General features: G+C 44.8%; 1 protein-coding gene across 1 annotated transcript in view; it reads right to left on the minus strand.

The window, feature by feature from the left end:
- Positions 1-13,305, minus strand: part of HMCN1 (hemicentin 1) — a 377,912-nt gene extending 364,607 nt beyond the window's left edge. The window contains exon 1 of the mRNA XM_036343707.1: positions 12,615-13,305. Coding sequence (XP_036199600.1) covers positions 12,615-12,882 — 268 coding nt within the window. The 5' untranslated portion in view covers positions 12,883-13,305. The remainder of the gene's footprint in view (positions 1-12,614) is intronic.
- Positions 13,306-13,510: the final 205 nt, after the last annotated feature.

Consider the following 13,510-nt stretch of genomic DNA (forward strand, 5'->3'; position numbering starts at 1 on the left):
GTGACCTGCCAAACCATCTTCCCACAGGAACTCTCTATCTACCTCCCTCTGTAGCTGAAACAGGGTTCTCCGCTGATGACACCACCTCTCATCCTACAGCGCTCCCTAGTGAGGTCTGCCCATTACCCCACACCCCAAATACACCAGGGTCAAGACGTGGATCAGCATTTTACCCCACCCCACCCCCAATTATTTCTTCACCTTCAGACAAAACACCTGCCGTTTTGACACCCAATAACCCAATAACCCCTCCTCAGCATAGTTAACTGCCAGCTGGAGACCTCTCAACAATTCTTATGAAATAAAAATGACTCGCTGTCTTCCTCACCAACCTACTGCTTATCCGTGACCTGTCTATGGTCTGCTTCTCTCCTATCACAATCAATCAAAGGTCTTCTCCTGCCAATGACCAGTCCTACTTTGCATCCCATCTCCTCTTGCTTCCTCAAAGCCCTGGTTTCATAAATTATCTCTTCTCTCTTTGGCATCTTCTATCTCTTCTACTCCACTGACTCCTTTCCAGCAGAATTACACATTCTCTCCTCTCTTCCATCTTAACATTTTCTTTCTCAACTCTAAATCCCAATAACTTAGAGTTATTGAGAATTTACTGTGTGCAGGGGATTGTGCTAAATTTGGGGCATTTATTATTTCAATCCTCACATCAATTTTATTGAGGAGATATTACCCCCAGTTACTGAAACTGAAGAAATTAAGATCATGGGACAAGTAATTGGTGGAGCCAGGCTTCCAACCCAGGCATCAGACTCCAGAGACTATTTTCTTACCCATCATTTCAGCATCCTGGCCTCCCAACCCCAATGAAACTGCATTTTACCCTGTTTAGTTTAGCTTTTATTTTCAGTCATCTTACACGTGGATGGAGTTGATAATGTCACCTGCTTAAATCTAGCAACTTTTTAGATTTCCACACCCTGCTCATTGCTGTTTCTCTTCCTACTGACCTGGACTTTCCTTTCCAGAATCCTTTACGAATTTCCCTTCTCACTGCCTCTTAAATACTTGCGTTCTCGCCGAAACCGGTTTGGCTCAGTGGATAGAGCGTCGGCTTGCGGACTGAAAGGTCCCAGGTTCGATTCCGGTCAAGGGCATGTACCTGGGTTGCGGGCACATCCCCAGTAGGGGGCGTGCTGGAGGCAGCTGATCGATGTTTCTCTCTCATCGATGTTTCTAACTCTCTATCCTTCTCCCTTCCTCTCTGTAAAAAATCAATAAAATATGTTTAAAAAAAAAAAAAATACTTGCGTTCTCTATAGTTCCATCTTGTCTTTCTTCTTCTCTCAGTCTACATACTCTCCTTGGATGATCTCATTTGTTCTGATGGCTTTAGCTATCATCTATATAAGTTTCAAGTGGACAGAACAGCTACTTGGCATGATTCATACTAACACACTGACAGAAATGCTGAGGGGATGATACCTGGAGACAGACAGGCCACCCAAACAGAGACATTTACTTTGATAAATTAACCATCAACTAAGGTCTGGCTCTCAGACTTCCAAACTCAGAAACTTTAACTTGACACTGTCAGAGTATTTTAAACAATAGAGACTGACGTATAAGACTGGTGTGCCAAAATATGAGTTACCAATCAGGAATATAACTGTCTGGTAAGTCTGATGTATGTGCCAGTCTGACAAGAGCTTTCTCTCCCTATAAGGAAAGTGTATGAGGTTAAATTATCAGAAGGCTCTTTGGTGAGCATGCAACCAAAACTAGGAGAGTTAACAGTTTGATCCAAATATGTAATGACATCATTACATATTTATAAAGATAAACAGTCTATGGCTACAGTTGGAGTGTTGCTTATGGGTGGACTGGTTATTTAAGTGCAGAATGAACTAATACTCTGAACCCTAGATCAAACTTGGCACACAAAAAAAGCACCCAAATAATTTTAAAAATGGGCAGAGGATCTGAATAAACATCTTTCCAAAGAAGAATACAGTTGGCCAACAGGTACATGAAAATGTGCTCAATATCACTAATTATCAGGCAGACACCTCATACCTATTAGAATGGCTATTATCAAAAAGACAAGAAATAACAAGTGCTGGGGAGAATGTGGAAGAAAGGGAATCCTTGTGTACTACTAGTGGGGATGTAAATTGGTGTAGCCACTATGGGAAACAGTGTGGAGGTTCCTCAAAACGTTAAAAATAGAAGTACTGGATGACCCAGCAATTCCACTTCTGGGTATTTATCTGCAAAAAAACATAAACACAAGCACCCCATGTTCATTGCAGCATTATTTACAATAGCCAAGATGCGGAAACAACCTAAGTGTCCATAGATGGATGAATATAAATATACACACACACATGTATACACACACACAAATACACACTGTGGAACATTATTCAGCCATAAAAGAGAAGGAAATCTTTTCATCTGTGACCCTGGGGCATTATGCTAAGTGAAATAAGTCAGACAGAGACATACATATAACTGTATGATCCCACTTAAATGTGGAATCTAAGAAAAAAAATGAGCTCATAGATACAAAGAACATATAACTGGTGGTTGACAGAGGTAGGGAATAGGGGGTGGGTGAAACAGATGGAGGAGGTCAAAAGGTACAAACTTCCAGTTATAAATTAAGGAAGTCATGGGGATACAAAGTACAGCGTAAGGATTATAGTCAGTACTGGATTGCTTATTTGAAAGTTGCTAAGAGAGTAGACCTTCAAAGTCCTCATCACAAGAAAAAAACTTTGTAATGTAATTAACTGGATTTACTGTGGTGATCATTTCACAATATATACAAACTGTACATCTGAAACTAATATATGTCAATTATATGTCAATTAAAAAAAATTGGTTGTACAATGCCTAAGTCTGTTTCTGAGACTCTTTTTCACCCCTGTATTTTTTCATTGATATTTTGTTTGGACAAGTTAATTTATAAGGAGTTTGCTTACTTACTGTCAAGACTACTGGCCAGAGAGTAATGGTATCTCTTATAGAGAACTTTACATATCTTTTCTCTTCTAGTACGTGACAATTTCATATCTTAACCTATAGAAGGCAATCATATTTCCCTTTTTTCCATATTCTAAGGACCAAGTCCAGTTCACTGGACTTTCTTAATAGCTCGGAAGTCTATCCCCTTCTTCCTATGCCCAAGTCTCCTCACTATTTCTCCCCGAATTGCTGTGATGGCCTCAGATTTCATCGCTCAGCTCTCAGGACGGCCTTGCCCCAATCCATCTGCAAGATACAACTCTAAAATGAAAACCCAACCATGTCATTCCTCACTTGTAACCCTTTCAGGCTCCTGATAGCTTTCAGGATGAAATCCAAATGCCTTAACATGTTCCTTAAACTTCTTTCGCTTATGCATTATCTTTAGACTTCAGCCAGGCCACATATCTTCCAGAAAACCTTTGCTGAACATCACCCTCCTGAATTCAGATTCAGGGGCATTGCTTTGCGCTCGCACAGCCCAATGTTTCTTTCCACTCTAAGCCGTAGCAGGTTATATAATATCATCATTTCCCTGGCACGTTACCCCATATATTATTAACTTCTTGTAAGCTAGGCCTCATTATCTTTGAATCAAGCATAGTCCTTGACAAATAGTAGGAAGCCTATTATTAACCGATGAATGAGAGAATGAATGAACTGAATATAGGATGTCCCAAAATTCACGCAAGATTTGCAATTGAATTGAATTGTAAATCTTGCGTGAATTTTGGGACACCCTATATAAGGGGTTATCTTTGGATTTTTAAATTATCTTGTTGGCTTCCCAATTATGAAGCAGTGGTCTAGGGCCCAAGGGGGCAGTGCAGCAATGAACACATGCCTCTCAAATACTGAGTGTATTAGCATGGTACATTTGAACTGGTTCGAACTATCCTTTGCCTATAGGTTGACTAATAACCAAGGCATCAGGTAGATATTTTCACTCTAGAATTTTTTAGTCTTATTGTATAAAGCTTCTACTATTTTTCTTCTCTCCAGTGCCTACTGAATCTTTATAGACAAATGTGAGTCATCAATAAGTAAGAGCAACACCACTGATTCTTTAGTACTTTTAAAGGACCTTGACATATATTATATTATTTAACCACGATGTTACTAAAGTAGGAAAAGTTTATTTCATTACACCTTACATTTGACATAAGTCCATTTTTTAAATTTTTCCTATTTCCTGCAGAGATGGAGATCCTCGAAGGATTTATCAGAGATAAACAAAACCAAGGCTGAGAATACTATAGACTTGTGAGAACCACCTATGATATGGATCTTTTGTGTGCACAATGCTCTTTAGAAATTAATGTATTTGTACTGACACTCCTTCCACCAGTCCAATTAAAACTGGAAAGCGGGCAGACTATCTTACGGCATGCAGCTGAGATACTCCCAACTGCATAGAAATCACCTCCAAAACTTCCCTGCCATACAAACATTCAGTAACTACCCAAGACTCCGCCATTATCTGGGTCACAATGATACTTTCATTTCATTTCAAGCTTGGCTGGGAGATACATATCACCCAAATGATAACGGCTTCTCTCCAGTGCCTATTAGATCTTTATAGACAAATGTGAGTCATTCGATAAGAGCAACGCCACTGATTCTTTAGTATTTTTAAAGAATCCAAAAGGTCAACTTCGCAAATTATTATGTTGCTTAGTTTTATTCTTCTGATTGTTATGATTTTAAAAGTAAAGTCATAGGCATGCGAGGCAAGATTAAAATACCCAGAGAAATCCTCAGTTCTTGTTTTCAGAATTCAGTGATGAAACTTGTCCTGAGTGTGGACTGTGTGGCAGGCCTGTGAGATACCATAAACGAGTCCTGTCCAGATTGCTTAATGTCTCACCAGAGAGAAAGGTAGGGAAGCAGAGCTATGAAGATCAGGGAGAATGGTTATTGTACGTTTGACCAGAGACACATCATAAGCAAAACCAAATTCGGACTTACCAACCATCAACTGAAAGCTGTTCCTCAACTTAACAAACAACAAACCAAAAGTGGGAGTCAGAGAGGATTCTGTTGACTGGTAACATTCCTAACACATGTAACCTATTCGATTTATCAAAATGTGGTCCTTACACTTTGGGAGAAAGTTTTCATGGTGGGGAGCAAAACGCTTCTACATGTCCTCAGAAAACATCCAGAGACCTGGGGTCCCCTCTCAGGTTAAAATACTCTATCATGGAGGGCATGCTCTCCCTCCCAGGGGCATGCCCAGGCCTTTCCCTTCCCCCTCTTCTTCCCCAACAGGCAAGCAACTGCTAAACTCTAAGGGACCTCACAAGGCTTGCAACCAGGGCAGCAATGGGCAGCGGCAGCTCGTCCAGGTATTAGGTAGGAAGTTAGACATGAGAGGCTGGGGTGGGGTCTGCCCTGGGGTCCTGAACAGGGGTCAGACCAACATTGCCTTCAGACCACCTCTCTGTAGGCCACCCAGCAGCCAGCAGACTGTCAGTGAGCAGGTTCAGAATCAGCTGGATTTTGGCAGAAGCTCAGAGGAAAACAATATGACCTCAGTGTGACCTTACTAGGGTCCTAGACTAATTATAATAAAATTTGCATTGCGGTTTAGAACCATCCCCCTTGGATTTTTCTGTATGCATTATGGGTAAAGGCATGCAGAGAAGAAATATAATTATATAACCCTATTCTATTAATCATCCCTGAATGCAAATTAAGGTCTCCACCTAGAAAATCCCTCCTTTAAACCGTGTAAGTCAGGAGTTTAGGGCCATTGTCTCTCTCAACAGGCTCACTCCTTGCTTGGAGTGCATCTTCAATAAATCCCACTCTACTTTTTAAAAAAATTAAAATTAAATATTCTATCATGCTAGAAACGAAGTAATCATTGCAACCAAAATCTCTCACTCTTAAACTCTACTTTAAGTTTGGTTTCTCTTGGATTTAAAAGACCAACCCTTTTCCTCATGAAAACCCTTCTTCACACAGGAGGAGCTACAGGCAAAGGGAGACTAATATCTTCTTGGATCTTTTTCCTCCACATATTGAAACTGACATTTCAATTTGAAGTTTAGCTCATATAAAATGTCGACAGATTTTCAAGGTCTGAGAATTCAACTTGACTCTGATACCTGTTTACCTGGAGATAGCATCAGATTCCACCAGTGAAAGGGTTTAATTCTACAAGACTGCACCCTCCCCCAAACTTGAGACTTTAATCACAAGCCCCAGTTGTTTCGTGTGCCCCTGACCACCAGCTGTACATCACAGGTGCCAACAACCCCCTCCCTTGGGTTCAACTAATTTGCTAGAGCAGCTCAAAAACCTCAGAAAACGCACTTACTCATTAGATTACCTGTTTTATTATAAAAGAATATAACTCAGTGAGAATGAAAAAAGGGGCCACACGCTAAACTTGACAAGCTCAGGGGAGGCCTGCATGGTGGGCCTTACAAACAGAGGCCAAAAGTAACCACATTAGGATGGTCTCTAGAGTCTATCTAGAGACCAAATACCACGTGCGGGCGCGCATGTACAGTGCTATTGAAACTTTGTGCCCCATGCACAGAAGTTGGTATTTTGTGGAAGAGCTACACTCAAGGGGCCAAAGAGCCGCATGTGGCTCGCGAGCCGCAGTTTGCCGACCACTGGTCTAGACATAAAAATTCCTAACTAGAAATGGGTCACGGTGGGTAGTCCTGCCCTAGGCCTGTGGCTTCCTTGACAAAGGTCAATCTTTAACTTAAGTGAGCCTTGTCTACTATCTTTTTGTATCTGAGATAATACTCCTTTGAAAGTCAGAGTAATGGTCTTTTTCCAGACCCCTCAGGGCACAACCTATAGCAGAACCCCTCCTTGTTATCTTATTCCCTGCAAACCATCTCATGCTGTAAATGTCAACTACTGACTACCCTGCACCCACCAATGTGAAAGAAATATGTGTTTCTATTTTACTTTTTATCCAATCCCAGAGATTTTCCCAGTTTGCTTTCATCCTCCAGCCCCTCTCCCTTCCCCAGAGATCAGGAGTGGGAGGGAAAATGTCAACCCTCTCATCTCAGAGTTGGGTCTCATGCAACATCCTCATGCAACAACATGACGGGACCTGGAAAACATTATGCTAAAGTGAAAGAAGCCAGTCATAAAAGAACACATATTATACAATTCCAGTCATATAAAAGTCCAGAACGGGAAAACCTAGAGAGACAGAAAGTAAATTAGTGGTTGCTTAGGGCTGGGAGAAGGATGATAAGGGGATAGAGAACTGATCCTATCTAATAAAAGAGAAACATGGTAATTAGCGTACCACCGCTACCCTTCCCATTGGCTAATCAGGGCGATATGCAAATTAACTGCCAGCCAAGATGGCGGCCGGCAGCCAGGCAGCTGGAAGTGAACATGAAGCTTGCTTGCTTCAGTGACAGAGGACTCCAACCTTCCCTGCCTGCCGTTGCCAGCCTCTGAGCTGCAACTCTAAGCAACTATGTTACAAATATAGAAGCTAAACAAAACCCCAGAAACCTGTTTTAGTCGCCGGGCTTCAGCCAGCAGGATCGCAACATTGTTTCAAATACAGAAGGTAAACAAAGGCCAGAAACCTGCTTTCAGCAGCGGAGGCCTAAGAGCTAGAGCCTCAGAGCTAAAGCTGGCCCAGAATTAAAAAAAAAGAAAAAAAGGAGCAGTTGGGAGCTTCAGTCACCCGCCAGCCTGAAAACAGTCCTCAGCCCCTCACCCAGATTGGCCAGGCACCCCCAGTGGGGACCCCCACCCTGAAGGGGGTGTGACCAGCTGCAAACAGCCATCATCCCCTCATCCAGGCTGGCCAGGCACCCCAGTGGGGACCCCCACCCTGATCCAGGACACCCTTCAGGGCAAACCAGCCAGCCCCTAGGCCTCTATCCTATATAGTAAAAGGGTAATATGCCTCCCAGCACCGGGATCAGCGGAGCAGCGAGGCCTCCCGGCACCGGGATCAGCATGACAGGGGGCAGCACACAAACCCCGATTGCCCTGCAGCTCTGTGTGTGACAGGGGGCGGGGCCACAACCTCCTTATCGGCCCTGCTCTGTTCATGACAGGGGAAGGCGCCCCAACCCCCTGATCAGCCCTGCTCTGTGCCTGATAGGGGGGAGCTCCCCAAACTCCTGATTGCCCTGCGGCTCTGTGTGTGACAGGCTGCGGTGCCCCAACCCCCTGATCGGCCCTGCTCTGTGCGTGACAGGGTGCGGCGCCCCAACCCCCCGCCCCCCAACGGGCCCTGCTCTGTGTGTGACGGGGTAGAGCCATAACCTCCCCATCGGCCCTGCCCTGAGTGTGAGAGTGGCGGCACCCCAACCCCCTGATCGGCCCTGCTCTGTGGGTGATAGAGGGCAACGCCCCAACCGCCCCCCACGGGCCCTGCTCTGTGTGTGACAGGGTGCGGCGCCCCAACCCCCCGCCCCCCAATGGGCCCTGCTCTGTGTGTGCCGGGGTAGAGCCATAACCTCCCCATTGGCCCTGCCCTGAGTGTGACAGGGTGCGGCGCCCCAACCCCCTGATCCGCCCTGCTCTGTGTGTGACAGGGGGCGGTGCCCCAACTCCCCTATCAGCCCTATTCTGTGAGTGACGGGGGGAGCTCCCCAACCCCCTGATCGGCCCTGTTCTGTGAGTGACAGGGTACGGAGCCCCAACCCCCCTGATGGGCTTTGCTCTGTGAGTAACAGGGGGCAGCACCCCAACCCCCTGATTGGTCCTGCTCTGTGCATGACAGGGGGTGGCGCCGCAACCTGCCCATCGACCCTGCCTTGAGTGTGACAGGGGGCGGTGCCCCAACCCCCCAATCGGCCCTACCCTGAGCGTGACTGAGGGTGGCATCACAACCTCCTGGTCCACCCTGCTCTGTGCATGACAGGGGCAGCGCCCCAACTCCCCAATCGGCCCTGCTCTGAGCCCAACCAGGGGCTGCACCTAGGGATTGGGCCTGCCCTCTGCCACCCGGGAGCAGGCCTAAGCCAGCAGGTCGTTATCTCCCGAGGGGTCCCAGACTGCAAGAGGGCACAGGCTGGGCTGAGGGGCCCCCCTTTTCCCCCCCGAGTGCACAAATTTTTGTGCACCGGGCCTCTAGTAGATAAATAAAAGGCATGAGGTTTCTCTTTGAGGCAATAAAAATGTTCCAAAATCGTGGTGATGGTTGTATATATCTGTGAATATGAATGTTTGTATAATATGGGAATTATATCTAAATAAAGCTGCTAAAAATTAATGCATTATAAGTAATTAGAGAAGTTTAAAAAGAACATTTTAAGATAGTTAGCATCAAAAAGCCTGATAGTCCATGTCCCTGGTCCTCTCTGATGCTTCCCCTTCCATGGGTGTGTTGTTGGTCCTCCAAGACTGGCTTCTGAGGTGCACATTTTCTGAGTGATTTTATCACTTCCTTGTCAAGTTGTTAGACTTTGCCCTCTATGGTTATGTTTTCCCTGTATTTTAATTTTTACCCCCACCTGCAAGCACACACCGTGCCCCAACCTGTAATGCAGGGGTCCAAAGCATCACCTGAAAGGCCAACAGGTCTCTGTCAAATGCCGGAGACTATATCCCAGGTCTCCTCCATTATTTCATCTAGCTAAATGCAGTAGCAGATATCAAAGGGCTTTGAAAAGTTGTAGTCAAGGTCATTAATATAATTAGTACTTATGATTATAATTAATGCAATTATTATATCCAATAACACACATTATTTCTTTTCATGTCAGTTGTATCACCCAACCGTAGGAATTTGTGTTAGAAACTATGAAAAGCAACCACATATAAAACAATCAGTCATAAAATGTCGCAGTCAGAAGTGACCTTAGAGATGTTCAAATCCAAGTCCCTCATTTTACAGTTCAGAAAACATTCATAAAGATAAACTGACTTTTCCAATGTCACTCTGTAAAATAGCCAATCCCCATTCAAGGCCCTTTTTGTCATTCTAAGCTGATCACTAATCACAAGTAAAAGGAAATCAAAAATGCTTTACACACACACACACACACAGTGTGAGAGAGAAAATGTCACACCAAGATATTATTACAATCCATTAAAATGAATGAATAAACTAAAAGTTATTAATATGTTTTAACTTCTATTTCCCTCTTTATCTTCAAAAATACTTTAAATACTCTTAGATAACAGAAACACTTGGCCTTTTCTCTCTAATCACAATGGAAACAGAATTAATAGTTTTACTGAATTATACTTACAATTAATTTTATGGAACCAATTTAATCATTTTCGTGTATTAATTCTAGAAAGATCTAATTTATTAGTCATCTCTTATTAGCATGCCAAGTTTCCCCCACTTTGAAACATGATTGCTAAACTATAGGAAAGTCAACTACAGCAAACTTTCCCATTTGGTAACAATTGGAATGCAGCATACCACAATGCAATTTATTCCAATAATTTTCATATCACATTGAAATATCATGATGATCCAGTTTCCATTTATGACTTGAGGCAATTTCTGTGTTCTGTTTGCAGCAACATCATTTCATAAGAGTCTTTTGGAGAAGAGCAAATTGTGGTGTTAGAGAAAACAATTTTTACTTTGTTTTTTAGCCAACTTCAGATTTACCCCTACAGAAGAAACATATTTAGGCTATTCCAAAATAACAAGTTTCGAACTGCATCAACATTGACATCTTGACATTTAATAAACTGAAACACTGTAAGACATAAGGTGTCTTACTAAGAGAGAAAACACAGTAAATAACCATTCAATTCTTCACTCAAATATAAAGAATATTTCATCAATGTAGAAATGTTATATATATATATATATATATATATATATATATATACATATATGTGAGATATATATATATCACAGTGGTTCTCAACCTTCCTAATGCCGCGACCCTTTAATACAGTTCCTCATGTTGTGGTGACCCCCAACCATAAAATTATTTCTGTTGCCACTTCATAACTGTAATTTTGCTACTGTCATGAATTGTAGTGTAAATATCTGATATGCAGGATGCATTTTCATTGTTACAAATTGAACATAATTAAAGCATAGTGATTAATCACAAAAACAATATGTAATTATATATGTGTTTTCCGATGGTCTTAGGCGACCCCTGTGAAAGAGTAGTTTGACCCCCAAAGGGGTCGCAACCCACAGGTTGAGAACCGCTGATATCTATATAGATATAGATATAGATATAGATATAGATATAGATATCTATATCTATATATATCTCACCCCAGAAGAGTAGGATAGGTTGTTTTCATCATCTGAAGGGGGGGGGGGGGCAGAAAATTCTATTTCCCCTCCAAATTTCCCCACAGCCAACTTTTTTTAAATAGTTGACAACTGACACGTTTGATACCTAGCAATAATTTGAACTTATGTCTGTCAAATGCACAAGGAACAAATCTGAAATTCTCAATGTCTAGCTCTCATTGTAAAGTGGTTGTGTCAAGGTCTTCTACAGAAAAGAGAATTTCAAAGCAGGAAACGTATGGGAGAACAGTGGGGGAGGACTGTTAAGCCACTGCTTTATTTCTTCAACTGGGCAGCAACTTGTGTTAATGAAACTCAGGTGGACGCTACACAGCAAGCCGCAGGGCTCCCCTGGCGATGCTGTCCTCCACAATGACAATGAGGGCTCCTATGGGCCTCACAGAAAGAAAGGTGCCACTTTAAAGGGAAACTGAAAAAAAAGTAAATCGGGTCCTGTTACAGTGGAGCCGCTGAAACCCACAGCTTTAGGGCAAAAAAAAAAATAAGTAAGTAAAGTCCTTTGGCTTCAGCTACCTTTACAGAGCACTGACATACCAAATCATGTGCATTTCTACTGCATGAGCCATAGTCATAACGTTTATACCCATCTGTGAATCTAGCTAATGATGACCTGGTGCAAAGATGAATAGATACAGTAAAGCAATGAATGGTTTCTCTCATTCTTCCGTTCCACTAGCAGTAACTACGCCAAGCTTCCTTGACTCACACAGGTTTTTCCCATCTTAGCGGAGCGTTGTCCTGAGCATGCTCTCCACCTGGATGTTGTTAGCTTTGGAAGGATCGCGGCTGAACACCCCTGTTCAAATCTGCCTTTATCATTAAGCATCCTTTAGCTCTAAAATTAAAAAGTCAGTAGACGCTGTTGCTCAAGACCGGATTGTGGGTTTCCTAACTCCACATATCCAGGTTTGGGGACCACCGGACCAGCTCCCTAAACAAGCCATCTGTCTACCCCATGGCTGAGACGTGAGCAGGTAGCAGAGCCACCCCAGAAGCCAAGCAGCAATTCTTTGTGACAACTATCTTCGGGCTACACATCTATCAAAAAGATTTCAAACTTCCCAACACTGAGACCATTTCATAGCATAAAGCACCATGTGATCATAAGAAATAACAAAGACATACGCCCAGCCCTGTGGCTCAGTGGCTGAGCCTCGACCTATGAACCAGGAGGTCCCCGCTTGGCTCCCGGTGGCGTGGGCACGTGCAGGGTTGCGGGCTCCATCCCCAGCGTGGGGCGTGGAGGAAGCAGCCGATCAATGCTTCTCTCTGATCATTGATGTTTCTCTCTCTCTCTCTCCCTCTCCCTTCCTCTCTGGAATCAATAAAAAGATTAAAAAAAAAAAAAAAAACACCAAAGAATGAACATTCCCCTTACCTGGATCATGGAAAGGCACCAAAGCAAAGTTGTAAAGAGGTCTTTTAGGTCTTTTCAAAGACGTCTCCAGAATTTTGGAAGCCCCTTCGATAACCTGAACTAAATCATCATACATGGAGCCGGTCACATCGAACACAAAAGCCAAGGTGGAGGCCCCCTCGGGAATGTCCTCTGCGCTGGCCTCCGACGGGGGGCTCGCGTCTTGAGCGAGGGAGGAATAGAGCAGAGCAAACAGGAATCCTGCGCGGACGGTGTCCCGGGAAATCATTTTCTTTTCTGCCTTGTCTCCCCCGTTTCCTGAGCGCGGTGCTTAGCTGACCTCCTCAGCCACAGACGGGGGTCTCCTCTCCGAGCAGCTCATGAGACTCTGGAAACCCCTGCGCACTGGCTAACAGTTTGGAGCTGAGACTCGGACGGGGACAGGCACCGAACGCGACTCCCTGCAGGGGCTGAGCGGCAGAGATGCAGCGCTTTTGTCTGGACGCAGCTTCCTCCGTGGGTCGTCTCTGCCCGCGGCCCGGGGGGCGGGGGGCGGAGTGCGGGTGGCGCGCCCGGCCCGACCCGGGGCGCACTGAGCCCGACGGCGCCGCGCCGGAGTCCCGCTGCCCTCGCCGCCGCCGCTCTCGCAGGGCCGGCCGCTGAGCCTCCCAACTTTCCACTGTCCGCCGCTCGCCCGGGAGCCGGGAGGAGAGCCTGGCTCGGCCTCGCCTGCTGATTGGCCCGTGCCGCCCCCCAGGCCCCCCGCCTTGCTCTGAAGCCCCGCCCCCCTCCGCGCGCGCGGGCGACTGCTCTCCGCACGGATTCGGGGGTCGCTCCGGTTCCAGGGCAGCGCTCCCAGGGTGCGCTCCGCTCCCGCCGGCGCTGTTGCTAACCTACACATACCCAGGGGAAGCAAT

The sequence above is a fragment of the Myotis myotis genome, unplaced genomic scaffold, assembly GCF_014108235.1.
Source record: "Myotis myotis isolate mMyoMyo1 unplaced genomic scaffold, mMyoMyo1.p scaffold_m19_p_18, whole genome shotgun sequence".
Lineage (NCBI taxonomy): Eukaryota > Metazoa > Chordata > Mammalia > Chiroptera > Vespertilionidae > Myotis > Myotis myotis.